At 58.4% G+C, this 23,966-nt stretch overlaps 1 protein-coding gene across 1 annotated transcript; it reads left to right on the top strand.

Moving 5' to 3' along the window:
- The first annotated feature begins 1,981 nt into the window (after positions 1-1,981).
- Positions 1,982-21,667, top strand: QRICH2 (glutamine rich 2). The gene is made up of 23 exons (XM_087825765.1): positions 1,982-3,421; positions 3,611-3,703; positions 4,983-5,042; positions 5,412-5,522; positions 6,557-8,399; positions 8,676-8,763; positions 8,884-9,572; positions 10,600-10,685; positions 11,214-11,311; positions 11,740-11,854; positions 15,179-15,433; positions 15,983-16,105; positions 16,210-16,284; positions 16,443-16,607; positions 16,700-16,821; positions 17,325-17,390; positions 17,636-17,737; positions 18,359-18,562; positions 18,874-19,018; positions 19,465-19,552; positions 19,881-20,030; positions 20,066-20,191; positions 21,489-21,667. Exons 1-23 carry the CDS (start codon positions 1,982-1,984, stop codon positions 21,665-21,667), a joined length of 6,423 nt encoding a protein of 2,140 aa, XP_087681891.1.
- Positions 21,668-23,966: the final 2,299 nt, after the last annotated feature.

The following is a 23,966-nucleotide window of genomic DNA, read 5'->3' as shown; positions in this document are numbered from 1 at the left end:
CTCCATTTACTCTCCTCCCCTGTGTCTCTGAGAGCAGAGGCTTTTAAATGTACGTGCTTAGTGGAAGCATGTTAAGTAGGATCTCCTTCCTGGGACTGGGTTGAGACTATTAGAACATGCCCTTTCTTAGAGTCCTTGTATATTCTGTGCCTGGCGTGATACCAAGTCCAAGGATGTGAAAATGAAAACGGAGGACTCAGAGCTGACGTTCCAGGGAAGCACAGTAACATCCTTGGGGAAAGTCACGGAACTCAGAGTTGAGAAAGCCCACGTGCCCTCGCCCCCACGCACCGCAGCTCCCGGTACAGGCGATGCTGGATCCCAAGGCTCTAGCTTTGTCATCTGGCTTTAAGTTTTATAAAGTAAGTGTGTGAGTGCACCAGAGAGTACAAAAATCTGCTCTTTTGAAGATACCAGCAACCACATGAAGGCCTGTGTGCCAGGCATTGGGAATGTAGTGGTAAGCTGAGTCCTCGGTGTTACCCTCATGGAGTTATAGGCTGTGTGTAACTCCATTCCCAGGGGACACTGCTTTTTCTGGGGGGGAGGGGAGGATATAAAGGGTTTCAGTTAAATTTTACCAGCTCAGACTGAACTAAAAATTTAAATTTGAAAGCAGTTAAAATAGGAGTAAGTACAGGTTTTGTTTAGCTTTCCCAAATATTTTACACACCACTTGGAAGAACCTGGAATGGGAGGGCAGGCCTCGTTGAGAGCACCAGGTCGGGCCATCCCTGTCTAACCCCGCCTGCCTGGCCAGGTGAGCGTGCTCTGAGAGAGAGGAGGCCTGCGCAGCGCAGGAAAGGTCTGTCATCTGCTGACTAATTGGCACCACGTGGGTGGTGAGTGGTCTTTTCTAAGTTACCCTCCCTTCTGACTCTGCAAAGTGATATGGGGCCTGCCCCCAAGGGGCCAAGGTCCCAGGACCACACCCTTAGGTCTGTGCCACTGCTGTGTGTAGTGGAACCTCGAAGGACGCAAGCATAACTGCCACGACGCCAGGTAAACCCCTGCACGCCTAGCGGCCTCCAAGGGTGAGTGACTCATGGGCCTTCCTAGGCTAAGGGATGGCTGGAATCTAGGTGAGCGTTAGGAGGCTTCCCCCTCCTCAAACCAATGTGCTTGTTCCCTGATAAAAATGCCTTGGGACAGCCTAGCCAGCGTGGCTCAACGGTGGAGCATCAACCTATGATCCAGGAGATCCCCGCATGACCCTGGTCAGGGCACGTGCCCAGGTTTCCCCGCTGGACCCCCAGTAGGGGGCGCTGCAGGAGGCAGCCGATCCATGACATTGGTGTTTCTCTCTCCCTCTCCTCTCCTCTCTCTGAAATCAACACAGACATATTTTTAAATGCCTGGTACGGTCCCATACCATCTTTCCATCTTTCCACCTTCCCTTGGGCGCGTTTGCTGAGAATAAAAATGAGTGGCCCCTGGAGCGTGGCCAGCCAAGCCTTCCCCAGACCCCTGCAGAGGAAAGGCTCCCCCAGTGAGTGGGCAGGTCCCGCGAGGCGCCGCCCGCTTGGCCCCGCACCGCACCCCTCTGGGCGCGCGCTCCTGCGCGGAGGGGCGCGCGGGGACCCCCGCGCCGGGTCCCTCCGCCCTCCCCCCGCCGCGTCACGCAGTTCCAAACGTCCGCCGCCCGCGCGGGTGAGACCCTGCGCAAGGGGAGGGCGCCCTGGGCTCCAGTGGAGTCGGAGAGACGCGGAGGAAGGTGGGGAGGAAGGTGGCGGGAGGGCCGCGGTGCCCCAGCCCCGCCCAAGAGGAGCGAAGGGTGTGCCGTCTGGTGGGCGCGCCTCTGCCCTCCAGGCAGGCTCCAGACCCGGACTGGTGCCCAGCGCGGCTGGGCCCAGAGGCAGGGCGCCCCTGGACCCCTTTGGGTCCCTGAGAGGCCGCAGAGGCGCGGCCGGCAGTGAGGGGGTCATGGCCAACCTGGCCAACCGCCTGGCTACGGAAGCGGACCGCTCCTGAGACTCGCACGATGCCGCCGGTGACAGGTGCCACCAAGGTCTCTCTCCGGGAGCTGGCCGATCTGGCCATCGGCACCCCGGAGGTGGGCGCCGTCAACTTCAATGCCCTTCACACGCTCATCGTAGCCATACTCAAGAACCTCCACCTGCAAGACACCCGGGTGGACTTCCAGACCCTGTCGCCTGAGCAGAGCCGCTCCTTTGAGTCCCCACGGGCCTCAATCAGTACCCCGCAGCTTGCTATGCGCAAGGAGAGGCGAAGGAGCAGCTTGGCCAGGATGCCCCCCCAGACGCTGGAGAGCCAGGTGAAGGACCTGGGCGGGCAGGTCCAGGACCTGGGCGGGCAGGTCCAGGACCTGGGCCGGCAGCTCAAGACCATGGATAACCAGGTGCAGGGCATCATGACCCACATCCAGTACTTCACTGGCCTGGTCGGTGGGCTGGACTTGGACAGTCCAGAGTGGCTAGGGGAGCAGGAGAAGGCCAGCGAGCTGCCCTTTGCCGAGGAGACGGCCATGCCCATCACCAAGATGACCACATCCATCAGCGAGATGGCCACACCTGTTACTGAGGTTGTCACGCCCCTTACTGAGAAGGCCACGCCCACTACCGAGAAAGCCATGCTCCAGATGACCAAGTCCGTTCCCCTGATGGCCAAGCCAATGCCCCAGATGACCAAAACGACGCCTGAGATGGCGAAGGCGACACCCGAGGTGATGGCCAAGGCAACGCCCAAGATGATGGCCAAAACAATGATGCCCCAGGTGGCCAAGGCTATGCCCGAGATGGCCAAGATGACGCCCGAGATGATGGCCAAGGTGATGCCCGAGATGATGGCCAAGATGACGCCCGAGATGATGGCCAAGGTGATGCCCGAGATGGTCAAGGCAATGCCCGAGATGGCCAAGATGACCCCTGAGATGGCCAAGATGACGCCTGAGATGATGGCCAAGATGACGCCCGAGATGATGGCCAAGGTGATGCCCGAGATGATGACCAAGATGACGCCCGAGATGATGGCCAAGGTGATGCCCGAGATGGTCAAGGCGATGCCCCAGATGGCCAAGGTGATGCCTGAGATGGCCAAGGCGATGCCCCAGATGGCCAAGGTGATGCCCGAGATGATGGCCAAGATGACACCCGAGATGGTGGCCAAGATGACACCTGAGATGGCCAAGGTGATGCCCCAGATGGCCAAGGTGACGCCTGAGATGATGGCCAAGGTGACACCCGAGATGGCCAAGATGACACCCGAGATGATGGCCAAGATGAAGCCCGAGATGACCAAGGTGACATTTGCGATGGCCAAGCCGATGCCCGAGATGACCAAAGCAGTGCCCGGGATGGAAATGGAAATGCCAGAGGTGGCCATGCCAGTGCCTGGGATGGCCACACTGATGCCTGAGAAGGCGCGAGTAGGGTTAATGAAAATCTGGAAGGACCATCCCCAGGTGAGAACACACCAGGCCCGTCTAGATGGCTCTCCAGTCCAGTCTGGAGCTAATCCCCAAAGGCACCCACGACCACCCACCCGGGGGCATAGTGGGGGGCAGGGAGGCTGGAGCAGGCAGGTGCTAGGATAGTGGGGGTGCCAGGCCTCGGTGCAGCCCCAGCCCAGTGGCCCCCACTCTGCCTTGTAGGTCGCGGAAGTGCTCCAGAGCGTGGTGGAAGATGTGAGAGCCCTGAAGGAAGCCCAGCAAAAGGAACAGGAGTTCCCAGAGTTTAACCCAGTGGTGAGGGCGGTGGGGACCCCACCCCTTCTCACGCAGTCCCCTTCCTCGCCCCATTTGCATGGAGGCTCTCCCACCACTTATCAGACACCCAAGGATCCTGAACCCACCCAGAGGGAAGCTGATGACTTCTCAGAATAATTCTTTGAATTTCCTCTAAACAAGAATAAGTAAGTGAGGTGGTAGGTGTTAAGAGACAAAGCTCAGTCCAAGAGGTGGGGGGCTGGGATGGAGTGAGTTCTGGGGTCATCCCTTTAGCCTCCCAATACCCACCCGCAGGCGCAGCAACACTCACACGGATCTTCGTTTTCTTGGAGCAAGAAGTACAGACCCTCCCGCATATGCTCAGGGGGTGATTCCAGGGAGCGCTCCTGCCTCGGATGTCTGAGGCCTCCAGAGGGGATGAGAGCTGAAGACGGAGCACAGGGCGAGGCTGAGAAGAGGCTTTGAGGGGAGGGAAAAGCACAGAGGAGGCAGGGGGGAGGCCCGGCCCCCCGGGGACTTCGCCCACTGACCTCATTTTGCCTACCTGTGTCATTCTGGCCTTGAGACCCCAGTGGGGCTCATTTTTGTTCTGAGAAGCTTTGATTTTGAAAGTGTGGGGTGGTGGGTGTTTTTTTTTTTGGTTTTAGGTTTTTGGTTCTTAGAAAAAAGGCTTGTTTTATTTAACCTTTACATACTTAGATTCTGGAGGTTTGCAGAAGTTACAAGTTTCAGCGACTTGCTTTTAAATGACATAGCCGCGCCCTAGCCAGTTTGTCTCAGTGGTTAGAGCCTGGGCCCGTGGACTGAAGGGTCCTGGGGCGAATTGGGTAACTCAGTTGCGGGCTCTATCCCTGGCCCCGGTTGGGGCACGTGCAGGAGGCAACCAGTCGATACACATCCATTTTTTTTTCTCTCTCTCTCTCACTTCCACTCTCTCTGAAAAGCAATGGAAAAAATATCCTCAGGTGAGGATTTAAAAATAAATAAATAAATACATAAACAAACAGCACAGCCGCTCAGATGCCTCGGAGTATCCGAGAACACTTGTCCTTGGGAGGGGATGTCAGCCTGGTTCTGCAGTCCGGGAGCCTCTCTTTTGTGGTTTGAAGTGAATCCCAGGACCAAAGGCCCCCCTCCCAGCATCAGCATTTGCTACTGGCGTATTTGTCCCTACTACCTACCCACCCTCTGCCCCTCTAAGGCCCACACACCTTCCCTCCTCTCCCCCGTGCCAGGATGTGTGCAGGGGCCAGAGGAGGGCCTGTTCTGACCCTCCACCTCTGAACTCTTCTTCCAGCAACTCCTGCAACGGATTGAGGACGTAGAGAGGATAGTCAGAGTCCGGGAGGAACTCCTGGTAACGTCCGTCCCTCCGTCCATCCGCCAGTTCTGTGGGAGGGCCTGCGAGGGGGGTGCACGCAGCCCGAGCCTCCCTGGGCTCCTCGGGATCACCGTGGGTGCCTGCGACCCTCGGGGTGGGGGAGGATGATGGGCGGCCCTGTCTCAGGGCGCTGCCCCTGGGTTGAAGGGAAATCCTTTCTGTCCCTGCCCGGTGCTCCACTGGGGCCCACGTGGGACGGGAGGCCGGCTGCCCACGACTCAGTGACCTCTCCTTGGGGCCAGGGCCGTGGAGGGCCCCGCAGGTCCTGGTTAGCGCGGTTCTGTTCCTAAAACTCCCCGGGACTAATCCAGGTGTGCGCGTGCTCACATCATCTGTTCCCGCCAGGAGCCCTTCAGTCGGAAGATGATTATGCTGCCCGCTGGAGAGGAAGTCACCATGGTCACCTGGGAGGAGCTGGAGCAAGCGATCACCGACGGCTGGAAGGCCGCACAAGGGGTGAACACATGGGCAGGGGCTGGCAGCGGTCTCAGCAGGGCCCCCGGAACCTCTCCCTCTTCACTATTGCACGGTGCTCCATTATGTCGATGTTTGTAATTTATTTCACAGTCTCCTATTATGCATATTTTAGCTGTTTCCCCCCAATTTTGTAACGAAGTGCTCCGTGTGACATTCACAGGAGTGAGTGAACACACTCACAGGGACGTGCATTAGTGACTTGGCCAGCTTTTGGCCAATTGCCTCCCATGGGTGTGGTTTCCATTTAGGCCCCACCAGCTTTGTGCATCTGGGTCCCTCAAAAAGGGTCCCGCAGGGGTGCAGATGTAGGCAGGGGGAAGAGAGTGAACCCTTTGGTGCCACCAAGTGGTCACCTGGGTGTGACAAATATTGTCTGGGTACAAAAAATGCTCTGCTGGCCCAAGCCGGTTTGGCTCAGGGGTCCCGGGTTCGATTCTGGCCAAGGGCACGTACCTCGGTTGCAGGCTCGATCCCCGGCCCCGGTCGGCGTTCGAGCGGGAGACAACCAATCAATGTGTCTCTCTCACATCTATGTTTCTCTCTCTCTCTCTCTCCCCCCTCCCTCCCTTCCACTCTCTCTGAAAAACAATGGAAAAAATATCCTCAGGTGAGGATTTAAAAAAAAATTAAAATCAAACAAACAAAAACCACCTTGCTAGCCCAGTGGCCCAGTGGTTGAGCATGGACCCATGAACCAAGAGGTCGCAGGTTCAATTCTAGGGCAGGGCACCTACCCACAGGAGGTAACCAATTGATGTTTCTCACATTGATCTCTCTCTCCCCCCACCCCTTCCTCTCTCTTTCAAATCAATAAACATACTCACATATCCTCGGGTGAAGATTTAAAAAAATGTCAAATTCTGTCTTTGTGTCCAGCTTAATTTGGGGGACCAGAGGGTATTTTCCCCAAGAGCCTTAAGTTATCCAACTCAGATACCCCAGATTCCCTCCCCTCCAAGTCTTACAGTATTTTTTACTTGTAGTCTCTGCTTTCTCTCTTCCTCTTCAACCAGGGCCTAGAGTCAACACCAGGACTTCTTAGGCGCAAAGGGAAGACTTCCTTACTCTCCCATGATAGTCCAAGTGGAGCCTCCAGTAAGCATCCAAGTGTTGACCAGTCTCTGGATTCTGCTGGTGGTTTCGGCCCAGATCAGACCTTACCAGGAACCAGCAGACCAGGATACCCCTCCGAAGGGGTTCTTAGCATGAAACGAAGCAGACCGATCTTTGCTCCTGGGTTTCCTGATAGAGAACAGTACCCAAGGGTCCATGACGAAGTCCGCCTGGCAAAGCACTATCAACCTCCTGTGTCCCAGTTCAGAATCGAGCCTGATCATCACGGGCCTGAGCCACCAGGCTCAACAAGTCTGAGGAGAGACGAACAAGGTGCATTCCCTGGCCCAGGTCAACAGGAGTTGGCCAGAGACGCACACCATATGGTCCGAGAACCCCATGGGAGCCTGAGCCTCAGCCCAGGTCAAGTCGATGCAAGGCCAGACCAGTATGGAGCAGGGCCACCTGGCCTGGATCAACCCGAGTTGGTACCTCCTAGCATTTACCCACATGGCACAGCCCCCTTCAGCATGAGTCAGCTGGGTATGATGCTGCCTGGAATGGATGAGCAGGGATTGGTACTACCTGGCATGGGCCAGCAGGGTGTGGTGCCGCCATGGGTGCCTGGCAGAGACCAGCAAGGATTGGAGCTGCCTGGTGTAGGGCAGCCTGGCATGGTTCCACTTAGCGCATACCAGCCTGGTGTGGGATTTCCTGGCACAGACCAACTTGCTGTGGAACGGCCTGCAGTGGACAAGAGTGGTGTGGGACCCCTTGACATAGGTCAGCATGGATTTGCAATATTTGGCATGGATCAACAAGGATTGGTTGCACCTCTTACAGATCAACAAGGTTTCGTACAGCCCAGTGTAGAAACACCTGGCTTCATACAACCTGGCTCACAACAGCAGGATGGGATCCAGCCTGGTGTGGGTCAGCCTGGCTTGGTCCAACCTGGAATGGACCAGCAAGGTTTGATCCAACCTGGTGCAGGTCAGCCTGGTTTGGTCCAACCTGGGATGGATCAGCCTGGTTTAGTCCAACCTGGTGCAGGTCAGCCTGGTTTGGTCCAACCTGGTGCAGGTCAGCCTGGTTTGGTCCAACCTGGTGCAGGTCAGCCTGGTTTGGTCCAACCTGGGATGGATCAGCCTGGTTTAGTCCAACCTGGTGCAGGTCAGCCTGGTGTGGTCCAACTTGGGATGGATCAGCCTGGTTTAGTCCAACCTGGTGCAGGTCAGCCTGGTTTGGTCCAACCTGGGATGGATCAGCCTGGTTTAGTCCAACCTGGTGCAGGTCAGCCTGGTGTGGTCCAACCTGGGATGGATCAGCCTGGTTTAGTCCAACCTGGTGCAGGTCAGCCTGGTTTAGTCCAACCTGGAATGGATCAGCGTGGTTTGGTCCAACCTGGTACAAGTCAGCCTGGTTTAGTCCAACCTGGAATGGATCAGCGTGGTTTAGTCCAACCTGGTACAGGTCAGCCTGGTTTAGTCCAACCTGGTGCAGGTCAGCCTGGTTTAGTCCAACCTGGAATGGATCAGCGTGGTTTAGTCCAACCTGGTGCAGGTTGGCCTGGTTTAGTTCAACCTGGTGCAGGTCAGCCTGGTGTAGTCCAACCTGGTGTAGGTCGGCCTGGTTTGGTCCAACCTGGTACAGGTCAGCCTGGTTTAGTCCAACCTGGAATGGATCAGCGTGGTTTAGTCCAACCTGGAATGGATCAGCGAGGTTTAGTCCAACCTGGTGCAGGTCAGCCTGGTTTAGTCCAACCTGGTGCAGGTCAGCCTGGCTTGGCCCAACCTGGTGCAGGTCAGCCTGGCTTGGCCCAACCTGGTGCAGGTCAGCCTGGTTTAGTCCAACCAGGAATGGATCAGGGTGGTTTGGCCCAACCTGGTGCAGGTCAGCCTGGTTTGGTCCAACTTGGAGTTGATCAGCGTGGCTTGGTACAGACTGGTACATATCCACCTGGTTTAGTGGCACAGCCAGGTGCATATCCACATAGTTTAGTTCAGCCTGGTGCCTATCCACGTGGTTTGGTCCAACCTGGTGTGGCAGGTCAGTTTGACTTGGTCCAGCCTGGTCCAGGTCAGCCTGGTTTGGTTCAGCCTGGAGTTGATCAGCACGGTTTGGCACAGCCTGGTGCATATCCGCCTGGTTTAGTACAGCCAGGTGCATATCCCCATAGTTTAGTTCAACCTGGTGCCTATCCGCGTGGCTTAGTCCATCCTAGGGCCTATCCTCGTGCTTTGGTCCAACCTGGTGTCCATCCACCTGCTTTCATGCAGCCTGGTACCTATCACCGTGGGCTAGTTCAACCTGGACTAGATCAGTATGGTTCGAGGCCACCTGGTGCTGATCACCGAGGCTTCATGCCGTCAGGCTTCTCACGCCCGTATCAGCATGGCGTGCTTCCTGGAAGAGACCGACATACCCAGGTGTCACCACTCCTGACCAAGCAAGGTTTGATGTCGCCTGCTGTGGATCAACAGGGTTTGGTACCAGCGGAAACTTACCAACAGGGATTGATGCCTCCTGGCACAGACCAGCGTGGTCCAGCGCCATTAAGCACACATGTGGAATCTGCACGCCCAGACCAGATACACCCAAGTGCAGACGCCCGCGGCCTGTATGCTGGGCCCCTGGGCCCACGTGTTGATCACCATGTCCCAGCAAGTTTGGATCCAGACCACCCCAGGATTCATATGCCCATTACCCCAAGCCAAGATTCCACGTTTTCCAGGAGCACAGACTCCCTCCACACTCTCGGGCAAGTCTCATCGGAAAGGAGTGATGAGCAGGTTGGAAAACACGACTCGCTGGAGAAAGTGGCTCCCAGCTTCCCCATAGCGGTGGAGACATTCCGTCTGATGGGAGAGCTCACCGGGCTCTACATGGAGCTAAAGGAGAACATGAAGACCCTAGACGAGGCGAAAGCTGGCCAATCGGACCTGGAGAAGATCCAGTACCTGCTCTCGCTGATGGGTGGGTGCCACTGGCGGGGAGGGGACCCGCAGGCTTCCTTCTAACTGATTGATCTTGCCCGCCCCGCCCCCCCAGCCGTAACTCCTGGCAGCCAGTCTCCTTCCCGGGCCCCCAAACAGAAAGCCTGTTCTTAGCCACCCTGTGTTCTCCTAGACCAGAGGAGGGAACGTCTAGCCCGGGCCGTACTGGGTCTGGCCCTGCCAAGGCGGCTGCAGGCAGACTCGAAATTCAATAAATCTGGGAGCTTTTTTCATAGCTAATTTTTTTCTTTCTTTCTAAAGAGTTTAAAATGTATATATATACACATATATATATATGTCTTTATTGATTTCAGAGAGAGGACGGAAAGGAAGAGAGAGAGACAGAAACATCAATGATGAGAGTCATTGATCGGCTGCCTCCTGCATGCCTCCCAGTGGGCATTGAGCCCGCAACCCGGGCATGTGCCCTGACGGGGAATTGAACTGGGATCTCCTGGATCCTAGGTCGATGCTCAACCTCTGGGCTATGCCAGCTGGGCTTCATAGCTAATTTTTAGGTTGATAATTTCGTATGGCCCATGAATGATGTTATAAATATCCAAATGGCCCTTGGCAAAAAAAAGGTTCCCCACCCCTGTCCTAGAGCCTTCAGGGTCCAAAAGATGGAATTAAACCAGTGGGAGTGAAGGAGCCTCCGGAGAGGGGGGGAGCAGGTTCTTATGCCTTTGTCAGGCTCTCTGGACAGCAGCTGGGGAAAGTGTTGGGGCAGGGAAACCAATAGCATCGGGTGGGGATTGGAGGAGAGAATGTTGAACTAAACTCAACCTTTGCCCGCTCTAGGTCCAGGTAATAATTCAGATTTTAGAGTTGGGTGGAAAGTGTGGGCCGGTGGTCCCAAAGCCCGGTAGGGTATTAAGCCCTAGGTGGATTTTTTTGAGGGCTAGGGACACTCCTGACTCCTTTCTTCCCACCCCCTCCCCCCAGCCCTGTGTTCTCTGGGTGGCCTCATTGTGGGGCTGGAAATCTGAGCCTTCCCTTTTCCATAGTCCAAAAGACTATGCCACCAGACCTGCAGGAGCAGCTGAAGACCATAAAGGCCTTGACCAAAGAAGTTCGGCAGGAGAAAGCAAAAGTAAGTGAGGGGCTGGCTGCCCTGCCCCGAGCCAGGCTGGTAATCCCGCCTGCCTGTGTCCTGCTGGGTCACACCGTCCTTTCACTCTCTGTTATCTCACTGGGTCTTCCAAGCCTGTCAGGTGGGAAATGCAGCTCAGACATTACCGTGTTCGTTTCCTGATGGAAAACCTGACGCTCAGAGCTGTGAAGAGTCAGCTGAGCCAACAAGGAGGCCTGTGCTCTTTCCATTGCATGCGACCATTTCCAGTCACACCCGGTCCCCGGAGCCTCGTGTGTGGGACAGTCTGGGGCCAGTGGTCACGGCAAGGGGCTGCTGGGTCTTCAGTTGTCCTCTAAATGCCAACTGTCTACACCCAGTGGGATGGATGGGTGGGTGGATGGATAGATGTCAGGAAAGGACCTTGGCTTTTGTCAGAAGGTTGGATTAGGATTAGGGACTGGGGAGGGGCTCGCTCGGGCTGAAGAGGCACCTTCGGAAGGCAGGGAGCTCCAGCCCGCCTGACCGCCTCTTCCCTGGGGCCCGCAGGTGGACAGGATGCAGAGGATCCTGGAGGGCGAAGCGAGTCTAGAGCTGGGAAAGGAGATGCAAGCTGGCCAGCTGGGCATGCAGCTGAGTCTCCTCAGGTACGTGCCCCTGCCTGGCATCCCCTGTTCTCAGCCAAGGAGCTGATAGCGGCTTTGGTTCACCCATACCCTGTTGCCCATATCTAGTTCAAGTTGCTGGTGGAAGTTCAAGTTTCTAAAACAGCTCAGCACCGGGACCAAAAAAAAGCTCCTCAGACTCTGTCCCCAGTTGCAGCTGGAAGGGAGTGCTTGCTAGAGCCCCTGAGAGCCCTCTCTCTGCAGGGCCCGACCCACTGGCTAGAAGCACACTGGGCACCCACCTCTGGGACAGGCAGGGCCTTGGGCTCCCTAGCCTGAGCCTGGGGGAGAGGGGAGCCGGCCCAGGGCCATCTTCTACCCCTGCCGGCTGGGGCTCCGCGCAGGGGGCGGGGGGGGCGGGGGGCTGGGCCCTGGGGGGCTGGGGGCCAGGCTGTCTCTTATGCTCACAGAGTCTCTGTGGCCGACATCGAGAAGGAGCTGGCTGAGCTGAGGGAGAGCCAAGAACGGGGCAAGGTCAGCATGGAGCACTCGGTCTCCGAAGCCTCCCTTTACCTGCAGGACCAGGTGAGGCCTCCACATTCGAAGCACAGGGTCCTTCTCAGAGTTGGCTGGCCAAGTGGGGGCAGCCCAGGTTCCTCCCCGTGTGTGTGTGTGTGTGTGTGTGTGTGTGTGTGTGTGTGTGTGTGTGTTGGGGGAACTATACCTCAAGGGATCCCTCTCCCGATCCAGAACCAGCTGTGAGGCTGCAGGTGCACAAGGGGAAAGGCCCGTCCACCTGCCATTAAGTCTTTTTCCCTCCCCCTATCTTTTAAAATTAGATAATTTAAGCCCAGCCAGAGTGGCTCAGTTGGTTGTGCACCAAAAGGTTGCCGGTTCAGTTCCCAGTCAGGGCACATACCAGGGCTGTGGGTTCAGTCCCTGGCTGGGGCACATACAGCAGGCAACCAATCCATGTTTCTCTCTCACATATATGTTCCTCTTTCTCCCTCTTCTTTCCTCTCTCTCTCCAATCAATAAAAATATTTTTTGCCCTGGCCAGTGTGGCTCAGTGGTTGAGCATCAACCTAGGATCCAGGAGATTGAGGTTCGGATCCCAGTCAGGGCACATGCCCGGGTTGTGGGCTCGATCCCCAGTTGGGGGTGTGCAGGAGGCAGCTGATCAATGACTCTCATCATTGATATTCCTCTCTCTCTCCCCCTCTCCCTTCCACTCTCTGAAATCAATAAAGACATATTTAAAAAATATTTTTTTTAAAAGAAAAATAAATGAAATCAGATAATTTACATATCATGAAACTCACCCTTTTAAAGTGAACAGGGCAGTTCTTAGTACATTTACAAAGTTGTGCAGCCATCGTCATAATCAAATTCCAAAGTTCCATCACCCCAGAAAGAGACCCTGGCCCCAGGAGCCGTCCCTCCCTGTCCCTGCCCCCAGCCCCTGGCAGCCGCTCACTGCTCTCCGGCTCCAGGGATCCCCCCAATCTGGACATTTCACATAAATGGGGTCATGCACTGCGCGGCCCCTCGGCTCTGGCGTCTTTTGCTTTGGCACGATGTTTTCCAGGCCCATTCATATCGCGGCATGGATTCCGTTCATGGTTATGGCTGCGTAATATTCCACTTCATGGCTATAGCACACTTTTTTTATCCATTCGTCAGCTGAAGGGCATCTGGGTTGTTTCTGCCTTTCGGCTCTAATGAACATTGATGCTATGAACATTCGTGCCCAAGTTTTTGTGTGGACATATGTTTTCATTTCTCTTGGTCACGTGCCTACAAGTGGACCTGCTGGGTTATGTGGAAACTCGATGGCCGGCGCTTTGAGCGGCGGCACCAGCGTGCGGTTTCTCCACACCCTCACCGGCACCCGTTCCCCTTTTATTTCGTTAGTTATTAAGTGGTAGCCGTCCCAGTGGGCATGAGGCGGGATCTCGTTGTGGTTTTGGCTTGCATTTCCCTAATGGCTAATGATGTTGAGCATCTTTTCATATGATTATTGGCCATTTGAATGTCCTCTCTGGAAAGATGCCTATTCGGATCCTTTGTCCATTTGAAAATCAGGTTGTCTTTTCTGTTGTTGTTGAGGTGTGAGAGTTCTCTATATATTCTGGATACTAGATTCTTGATATGTGATTTGCAAATATTTTCTCCCATTCTGTGGGTTGTCTTTTCACTCTCTTGATAGTGTCTGCTTTTATTTATTTGTTTATTTATTTATTTTTTAAAAAATATTTATCTTTATTGATTTCAGAGAGAGGAAAGGAGAGGGAGAAACATCAGTGATGAGAGAGTCATTGATTGAGCCCACAACCCGGGCATGTGCCCTGACCGGGAATCGAACCCCGATTGCCTGGATCCTAGGTCGATGCTCAACCGCCGAGCCACGCCCGGCCGGGCAATAGTGTTTGCTTTTAAAGCTTGGGTGAAACTCTCCTTGGCCACCCCAGAATGTTCCCAATGAGGAGCTGCTGGACCGGAACCAGCCCTCTGAGTGCTCCCAGGATCAGATAGGAAAACCCACTGAGCCCAGGGGGCTCATGTCAGGGGCCCCTCGATGCTACAGGCCCATTGCGGGCCACTCCCAAGTTTGCTGGGACAGTGGTGTGACCACTTCATGACCCAGAGCCGGTTGTTGTGTGTGTGAGTCACCTGTCATTCCAAAGCCCGTGTCTGAGCTTAGCAGCCTCCAGGTCAGTCCCAGGGCCACCTTTGGGAGTATCCCCCCCCCCCCCCCCCGGGTAGCCTGGCCTCCTGGGCAGCATCTTTAAGGTACCACCTTCCACACCCCAGTTCTCCAGCTGCCAGGGCTCCTAGCTTTCCTGAACACACTGCTGCTCTCCTGCTCCCTTCCCAACCCCCAGGGCTGCTGCTTACTCTTCCTGATCCCTCTGAAATGCCTGCAGTTTGGGGAGTGTCTTCCAGTCTTCCAGAGGGAATGAACCCACCTTCTTTAAAAAAAATTTTTTGTATTGATTTTTCAGAGAGAGAGGAAGAGGGAGAGGGGGAAACATCCATGAGAGAGAACCATGGATCGGCTGCCTCCTGCACACCCCCTACTGGGAATCGAGCCCGCAACCCCAGGCATGTGCTCTGACCGGGAATCGAACCGGTGACCTCTCGGTGCACGAGGTGAGGCTCATCCAGCTGAGCTACACTGGCCAGGGCCTCTGACAGGCTCTTCTGGACCCTTCAGAAGAGTGTAGGCTCTTCTGGTTGCGAGCAAGAGCGTCGCACCGAGCTCAGGCAAGAGGGAGCTTGCTTGGCTGTGTGTACACATGCAGGGAGCTGGAGCGAGGGGCAGTCCCAGCCAAGCCACTTCCTGTCTGTCTGTCTTTCTGTGTCTGTTCTGGGGTGTACCCATGCCCCCATGTCTCTTTCCTTGTCCACCTCTCTCAAATAGCGTCACATCTCTCTTCCATTCTACTCTGACAGCTTTCGTGTCTCTCACTCATGGTCCAAAGTAGCTGCCCAGGCCCTGCAGTGTCACCCACTTCCACGAGAAGGGGCTTAGGTTGGCCGAGCCTCTCTCTCTGAGCCAGGCAACATGGCACAGGTCTTTGGCCAGTATAGGGACTGGTTGCCTTTGAACTGGGACCAATCATCTGTAGAGACAAATAGGGACCCTGGGAAAGGTCTGGAAACCTTTCTCCTGCGAGGGCTTCACTCAGCATGAATGCCACCCTTTCTGCGAACCCTGGCCGCTGTTTAATGGACAGATGCCGAGCGCCTCCCATGTGCCACACACTCTGCGAGGCACTGAGGGTGCTGTGACCGCCCAGGCAGGGCTGGCGATGGGCAGGAAGCGCAGGCCTGTGCCAACGGTGTGGATGGCGCGTGGCCGCGTCTTACTCACGGCCCTGCACCGGCCTTCTCGCCTGCTCCCAGTTAGACAAGCTCAGGACGATCATCGAGAACATGCTGGCCTCCTCATCCACGCTGCTGTCCATGAGCATGACCCCGCAGAAGGCCCCGGTGGCCTTGTCACCTGGCCAGATCGACCCTGAAGCCACTTGTCCAGCCTGCAGCCTGGACTTAAGCCACCAGGTCAGCACGCTGGTGCAGCGTTATGAGCAGCTGCAGAACATGGTCAACAGCCTGGCGGCCTCCCGGCCCTCCAAGAAAGCCAAGCTCCAGAGCCAGGTGACTCCTGCCGGCCGCCCTCCCTGATAGAGTCCGCAGGGGTTGCTTTTCCATGGTGGAGCCCACAAAAGTTCCCGGTCCTTCCACAGGGTTCCAGCAAGTAGCTGGGGGTGGGGGGCACGGCTGGGGAAGCACAGCTGGCTGGGGGTGCAGCAGTGCCATTCACGTGCCTTGGGGGTGCTGGCCTAGCTTCAGGAATCATCGACTCTCCTTCACGCGTCCTTCAGACGCTTTCCCAGTTCCCCTCCAAAGGGCAGGCTTGCTGGTAGGGTGGCCACAGCCACAAGGCCCTGGGTCCTGCCTCTTAGATACTGGAATTCTGATTCAGCCCAGGACAGGTGGGGAGACTGTAGCCCACAAGCTGACTCTAGGGGCCCACAGGGCAGCACACCACTCCTGAGCCTCGATCACCTCTCCTGATTGCCCCACTGACAGCCCTCGAGGCTGGTCCACGGGGAGGCAGGAGACTGAAGCTTATCAGGGGCAGCAGTGCCCCCGGGGGATGCCCCAGCAGCCTCAGGGATCCTGCCTTTGTCCCTCCTGCTGCAGGACGAGGAGCTGCTGGGCCACGTCCAGAGCTCCATCCTGCAGGTGCAGGGCGACTGCGAGAAGCTCAACATCATCGCCGGCAACCTCATCGAGGACCATCGGCAGAAGCAGAAGGACATCGATGTGAGTGGCCGGCGGGTGGCTGGGCTGGGGCCGGGCGCGGGCGTGGCCTGGCCGCCCGCCCTCCAGCTCCTGGTCCCTTACCCTCCGCTGCCCTGGCCTCCCAGGTGCTGTACCAGGGCATCGAGAAGCTGGAGAAGGAGAAGGCCAACAGGGAGCGCCTGGAGATGGAGATCGACGTGGTAAGGGCCGGCCACGAGCAGCCTTCCCGCCGGGCGGCCTTGCTGGCCGTTCTTTAAAAGGCCAGGGGTGGAGGGGAGCCCCTGGGGGAGGGGGCTCAGGGGACCCCCCCATGGCTCTCTCCCACTGGGGCGGCCTCCCCTCCTCTCTCTCCGGGCAGAAGGCCGACAAGAGTGCCCTGGCCTCCAAAGTGAGCCGCATCCAGTTTGATGCCACCACGGAACAGCTGAACCACATGATGCAGGAGCTGGTGGCCAAGATGAGCGGGCAGGAGCAGGACTGGCAGAAGATGCTGGACAGACTCCTGACAGAGATGGACAGCAAGGTGAGGGGCTCCAGGGCCCTTGGATTAGGGCCCCACAGACACCCCACCGGCTTTCTTCGAGCTCACCTGGTTGCCCCCGCCCCCACCCGCAGCTGGACCGCCTGGAGCTGGATCCCGTGAAGCAGCTGCTGGAGGATCGGTGGAAATCCTTGCGACAGCAGCTCAAAGAGCGCTCCCCCCTCTACCAGGCGGACGAGGCAGCCTGCATGCGGAGGTGAGGCCCTGACCGTGGCGGGGGCCAGCACACTCTGCAGGGCCTGGGTGGGCCCCACTGGCCCTCGTGTGCTCCAGGGGAATGGCCGATCCTGCCGGGGACTGCCTCGCAGTAGGAGTGACAGTGTGTTAGAGCTCGGGCCACCTCCTGTTACAATGGAAAAAGGGAGGGGCATGGAAGGGAGGCCCCAGCCTCCCAAGTTGAGACACTCCTGGGGCACCTGGATGGCAGGATGCCCGTTACTGGCCGCCAGAGGGCGCCCGAGGCTTACACAGAGCACCCCTCGGGGACAGGGTTAGGACGTGTGGATGCTGGATCTGCATCCAATAGTGGGCGCGTCTGGGAGAGGGTGAGCCCCGGGGAGCAGGGACAAGACCAGCCTCCAGTGCCTGGGGCCTGCTGGGTGAGCTGAGCTTCCAGCCCGCCCGGCGATGGGCTCTCCACCCTCCCATCCGGACCCTCTGGGCAGGCCACTCACCCTCCCCGTGTCCCATTCCTCACAGGCAGCTCTTGGCACATTTCCACTGCCTGTCCTGTGACCGTCCCTTGGAGACACCTGTGACTGGACAGTGAGTGCCCGCACCCGGCTCACTCCAGCTGGGCGGCCATAACGGGGTGGGACAGTAGGGCCGTATCTCCTCCGTTCCCTGCCGGCCTTCACCTCCTGTCCGTCCGTCACGGGGCCACGCCTGTCCGCCAGCACCGTGCCCACCTTGGCCCTCACCCCAGCCCTCGGGTGGCCTGTGGGGAGTGGGTGGTGGGTTTGGACGGCGAATTTCTCACCCTGCAACCCTCCCTTCTGTGTCCCGCCCAGAATCATCCCCGCGACTCCCGTGGGACAGAGCCTGCCGGGCCACCGCTCCTCCCGCCCCTACACCATCTTCGAGCTGGAGCAGGTCCGGCAGCAGAGCCGCAAGTACGCGGCCGAGTCCCACGCAGGGCTGCTCAGGGAGGCGGAGACAGGTGGCGGGGGCGCCTCCGCACCACCGGGCACTCCTGAGCTGGCACCGGCTCCGCCCAGGACTGTAACCACCTGCCCTGGGGCTGCGGTGCCGGCCCCCTGACCTCCTCACACCACGTGCGCCAGGGTCCCCGCAGCCCTGGCACTGGGGCGACATCGCTCAGCGAGAGGGGCTCAGTGAATATACCTACGGGAGCTCAGGGCTGTTTCCCGTTCTCTCGGCTCCTACCCGCCTCCCTGCAGCCTTTCCACCTCCTGAGAATGGGGGTTCAGCGGAAAGGGTGGTTTTCAAACTGCGCTTAGGAGTGTAGGGGTTCCAGGTGTGTGGGTCCAGGCCCCCCCAGATTAGCTGGAGGGGCTGGGCTTCTCTCTGTGGGGCTCTTAGGCACTGCCCGCCTCAGGAAACCCCTGGCAAGCCTGGACATGGTCCCTTGGGGACTGTGCAAAGGGCTCCTGCCCACCCAGGGTCCTGCTGACCTGGGGGTAGAGAAAGGGGTGGCGTGAGCCGGGCTTCTGCCTGGCTATGGGCTCCGGCCTGTGCCACCGCCTCACCCGCCTGTCTGCCCGCACCCGCAGCCTGAAGCTGGGCAGCTCCCCCTTCCAGCGGGCGGACCTGGCATCCATGGAGCGGAGCGTGGGGCGCCTGCGCACCATGCACTCCAAGATGCTGATGGACATCGAGAAGGTGCAGATCCACTTTGGGGGCTCAGTTAAGGCCAGCAGCCAGATGATCCACGAGCTGCTGCAGGCCCAGTGCCTTGGCTCCCCCTGCTGCAAACGGTAGGACAGCAGGTTGGCACAGATCGCCCCAGGGCAAGGGCCGTGGGAACGCCTCGCCCACTGCTGGGAAACCCTGACCCGGAGGGAGGGAGGCTGTGTGTGTGTGTGTGTGTGTGTGTGTGTGTGGTCTTCAGGATGGCCAGCCAGGAGGTTGCTCTGCTCACTTGTGTGTGTCCCCCCCCCCCCCCCCCGTTCTGTCCCTTGCTCCTGCCCTGGCTCCCAGAGACCCCTGAAGACAGCTGCCCCACCTCCCTCTGGCCAGGCCTCACCATAGGTGTCCCAGGCCACACCAGTAACTGTCTTCCTCACAGAAGGACGGATATGTCCGACTACACCTACTCCACGGTGTCCCGGCATTGCGGGGGCAGCCACACCCTCACCTACCCCTACCGCCGCAACCGCCTGCAGCACCTGCCGCAGGGCCTGTACCCCGAGGACATCCAGCTGTCCTCGAAGGTCAGTGCTGCCCGGGGCCACAAGGGAGGCGGGCCCTGCACGACCCCAGGTTCTCAGGTCATCTGGAAAAACCACCCGAGGCCACCTCATCCCACCTCTGCCCTAAGGCAGTTTCTTTTTTCCCTTTTTCTTTTTTAAAAATTTACCTTTATTGTTGAAAGCTGAGGCAGTTTCTCAATCAGACCCAGTGAAAGCCTCAGGTTCTTACCCTTTGCTGGGAGAAAATGCCATCCTGGCCACCCACCCACCTGGCGCTACAGCCTCCACCAGGGGCCCTGAGAACAGCAGCATCTCCAGCTCCCCTCACCCTGTCACCCTGTCGCCCTGCCCCTGGAAGGGTGCCGAAGTCTGGACAGGCCAGCACTGTGCCCAGGCCGGCGTGCAGACAAGACCAGAGGGGAAGCTCTGGGTGCTGTGTGCTAACGGCCCCTCTCCCATCTCCACAGCATCACGAGGTGGATATCTTGGGCTTGGATGGACATATCTACAAGGGACGGATGGATACAAGGCTGCCAGGCATCCCAAGCAAAGACAGTGAGTGTCCTGGTGGCCCAGCCGCCCCTTGGGCTCCTTGCTTGGGTCCCACAGGGTCCATCCAGCTCCTGGTAGGCCAGGCATTTCTTGGCCTGGACCCTGGCTGCCTTCCTCTCTACCTCCCCGACTGCAATGTTCAGGTCTCCAAAAGCCCTGGCCACCGTTTGCAGGTGGCAGACAGCTGTCCACTCAGCTAATTAGCTAGCGTGTCATGCCCCACTCTCTCTTGAGGCCAGCTGTGCCCGGCAGCCCTCTCCCCGTCCCCGTGGGCCCCACAGAGCTGGGTCGGTGTCTGAGAGTGGACCTTTCCCTCCACTGTCCCCGTCAGGCTCAGGAAATATCAAGCACAAGGTCAAGCAGTCCCGGTCCCTCACACACCGGCAGCCGTCCCTCTGCGACAGCAGCCAGCTGCCCTCGCGGCCTCAGAGCGCTCAGTTACTGGCTGGCAACACCTCAGGTAGCGTCCCTCGGGCTGGAGCGTCCCGGGGGCCTCGGCACGGCCCCGGGCCTCCTCCCTGCCTCGTGGGCTCCCGTTCCTGCGAATGGCTGGCATGTGCCTAATTTCCCGGGAGTGGAAGGCCTGGGAGCCGAGGGATGGGACGGGAGGCAGAGAGAGCCCCTCGCCCCCGAGTGCTGGATGTATCCCAGGCCTGTGGGGTGGATGCTATTATGAAATGTCCCCATTTCACAGAAGAGGAAATAGGGGCAGGGTCGCAGCCCAAGACTGTCTCCAGGCCCAAGTCCGTCCCCTGCTCAGACTTGCTCACAGGCTCTGTGTTGTGGCTGCTGGGTACGGGGCCACCCCCCACCCCAAGAACCCCTCTGTCTGACCCTGTCTGCAGAAGAGCTCTCCTTGCCCCCAGGTCTGGAAGTTCCTAGAATCCTGCTGTCCCCTGAGGAACTAAGTCCTGCCTGGAAATTAGATGGCTAAGGGCCTCCCAGGGATAGGCCACAGGTGGGGGCCAGAGAGGGACACTGGTCTGAAGTCAGGAGGCCAGGTCACTTCCAAGTAACTCTAAGCAAGTCTCTCCCCTCTCCAGGCCTCAGTAACAGGCTTAGAGTTAGGGCCCCACGAGAATCTAAGGAGGTGCCACCCCCTTCCTATACAAAGTCACGGACCCACAATACTTTGAGACGCTTGCAGGAGGTTCCAGCTCCCCCCGCCCTGGCCCAGGTGCTCTTCACCCCCTCCCAGTTCCAGCTCAGGGAGTGTCCGAGGAAGTGGGAACAGCTGAAGTGTGGGTGGTGGTCACAACACCTGGCCTGTATTGAGGGCCCCTCACCGGCCAGCCCTGTGGAGCTTTACACGTGGGACCAGTTTAGTCTCCAGCCAACATTAGGAGGTCTTGCTTATGCTGAGAAAACCCAGGCACAGGATGGTTAAGGTACTTGCCCAAGGTCATACAGCTAGGAAGCAGCGGCACTGGGATTCAAAGCCAAGCCCTCTGCCTCCAGGTAAGAGGCTGGGAGAGTGGATCAGGGATGGACAGAGCACGGGTCTGTGGCTGTTTTCTTGGGGGCAGTGCACTCCCTTCTCCCTGGCACCCCACCTTCTACTCCAAGCACCCTTGAAATGTCATGGGAGCAGGAGAGGGAGGGCGAGAGGGAAGTCTCAGGGAAAATTCCGGCCCTTGTCTGTGTGGTTATTGCCGAAATAGTCCCTGTACTAATGAGGAAGCATTACCAAAGGGGCAGGCTCTTGCTCGCCGGAGGGCTTGTATGTTTTTCACTCGGCAGTGATCAAGGAGCTTTGCTTAGGGGCTCCTGTGAGGACTGCACTCCCAGCCCCAGGGCAGGGCCCTCTCCCGTCTGTGTCCCCTCCCAGCCTGGCTAGCAGGGCGCTCTGACTCCCCTGGGCTCTGGGCGAGCTGGCCAGCTGGGCCACTGGTGGGTGTGGGAGCGAGGCAGAGCCACAGCAGTGTCTCCTGCCTTGCAGCAACTCGTCAACAGACAGACAGACCGGTGTCCTCAGAAGGGCGCTTCCCCCAGCCAAATGTGGCCCACCCGCCCAGCCCCAGCGAGATGGCCCGGGGGCCGGAGATGCACGGGGATGTGTCTTCTGGGGAGGGGCTGGAGGAGCCCACCCGGGGGCCGAGGTCCTCCACTGCTCACTGAGCAGAGCTATAAATAAATGTTCAGGAAGAACCTGGGACTCAAGACTTCTCTGGTCTGGCTCAGGAAGACAGAGTCGGAGGGAGGGGCCCCTGGGTGCCTCCTGACTGCTCCCAGGTCCAGGGACAGACCTTCTCTTGGAGAGGCCTGGCTTGTAGCATGAGAATTAGACCACGGCCATCCAGACAGAGCCATCCTCTGAGGGAGCTGGGGCTCCAGGGACTGGCGGGCGGCATGGGGCCTGCTCACACCTACCAGCTCTCCCCTGACCTCCACCAGACTGGGCTGCTGCCTTCCCTGGCCAGGGCCCTGCCTTCCTGTCTTGAAACTCGTGGTGTCCATGAGCATGCTGTACCTTGGAGCGAAGGTGAGGGTGGCAGCTGCCCGCTGCGCTCCTGCTGCTGGCTCAGGGCAAGGCCCAGCTCCTGGCACAGAGCCCGGGAGCACTGCCACCAGCCACCTGGCACGGTTTCTGTTTGAGGTCCTCTTCAGCTTACCCTGCAGAGGGGGGAGGCTCAGATGCAGGGGCTGCCTGGGCTGGGACAATCACCTTCCCTCCTCCTCCTAACCCCAAAACAGAAGAGTGTGGCCAGAGGCCTGGCCTTGTCCTGCTCCAGCCCACATAGTTCCACTGCTTTTCTCTGCTCGTCCCCAAAAGGCAGGAGTGCTCACTGCCGAGTCCTCGGTGCTACAGATCTTGGCAGGTTGGAGGGGATGGAGGAGCACGTGTGTGCCTGGGCTCAGGCAGGGGTGGCCACTATAAAGGACAAGCCCCCGTCCCCAGTCCCCAGTTGAAGCTCCAGGGACAAGGCAGAGCTGCCCCCTCCCAGAGGACTCTAGTCATTGAAACAATTCTGGGCCTCAGGTCTGTTCTCATTGGCTCCCTTCTCAAAGGTGGGGATCCCCCACGCCCAGTCCCTATCTCCCACCCCCCTGGGAGAGGCCTACTTTAGGGTGTGAGGGGAGGGGGTGACAGAATCACAAAGGAAAGTGTGGCAGGAAACAGCCCAGAAAAGGGTTTCTCCCTGGTCCCAACCCCGTGGTCAAAGGAGGGGGGCTGGCTAGGGTATCGTGGGAAAGGCAGGTACTCCCTGTGGAGGGGCTTCCCCCTGCTTTCCCCATCTGCCCAGATGCCTTTCATCTTTAAGTAATGACCCAACACTCACGCTAGAGGGCAGGAGGGGCAGCCTGAACCCCTGGGTCCTGGTGGGCACGCCCATATGGGTGCCCTTGCCTCTGCAAGCAGAAGGCAGCCAGGACCAGCCGCTCCTCTGCTCCTGCTCGGGCTCCTGTTTCTCTCACCCTCCCTGAGAAATGTCAGGTCCCTGGCCTAGAATCCAAACTCACCAGCTTGGCAGGGAGAGGCAGTGGTAGGGACAGGCCAGCCCTCTGCACCCAGGCCTCCCTCTCACAGGACAAGGAGCAACACTCCCCAAGCAGCCCAGGACAACCAACCCTGCACCTGGGCCATCCACTGGCCCTCACCAGGCTGTGCCCACCGTGGGGGTGAACCCAGCCCAAGTCCCAGCACGACCACCCACAGGCCCAGGGGCTGTCCCTGCCAGCCTGGGAAAGCACAGGTGGGCAGCGTCAGGGGTGAGGGTGGGAGGAGCCTCAGGGGTTTCCTATCAGGAAACAAAACTGAAAGGACAAACCCAGCTTCAAAGGACAGGATCCCGTGCAGGGGGTTGGGGGCAGCTGTGCCATCCTACCTTCCCGCAGGGGCAGCCCCACAGCAGGCTTGAGAAGAGAGGCCCTGGAGCAGGTGGCCTGACTCACTAGGCAGGGCCCTTCTCAAGTGTCACTTCACTTTGGGCCTAAACCTTCAGACCTCCCAGTCCCACTGTGGGGCCGGGGCTCATGGAAGAGCCCCAACCCTGGGCCAGACCCAGGCACCAGGGAGCAGACTCGTCTTTAGCCACCTGGCCCAGTCGCACTGGAGAAGCTGAACAAGGACCCCCGCAGGGCCAGGGGGTGCCTCCTGCCTGGCTCTGATGCCTGGAGGTCTCTTAGAAGCCCACACCATCTGGGCTCCCTGACAGCCTTTGTTGACTTTTGGGTCTGGCCACACAACATGCACACGAGCCAGGCTACCCCAGAGGAAGGAGGCCAAGGGCAGGAACAGCAGAGCCGAGAAGGGCCCAGTAGGAAGAGGCCTGGGACTGCCATTAGGCCAGCAGGTGGAAAGAGCAGCCAGGCCCAGCCCACACTGTGGGTGAAGGTGGCGGCCGCAGGACTGAGCCTGCCTGTGATGGGCAACAAAGGCAGGTCAAGAAGGAGAGAGGGTCACAGTAACCAAGGT

The sequence above is a fragment of the Miniopterus natalensis genome, chromosome 17, assembly GCF_054644295.1.
Source record: "Miniopterus natalensis isolate mMinNat1 chromosome 17, mMinNat1.hap1, whole genome shotgun sequence".
NCBI classification, from domain to species: domain Eukaryota; kingdom Metazoa; phylum Chordata; class Mammalia; order Chiroptera; family Miniopteridae; genus Miniopterus; species Miniopterus natalensis.
This window is presented reverse-complemented; position numbering and strand designations above follow the sequence as displayed.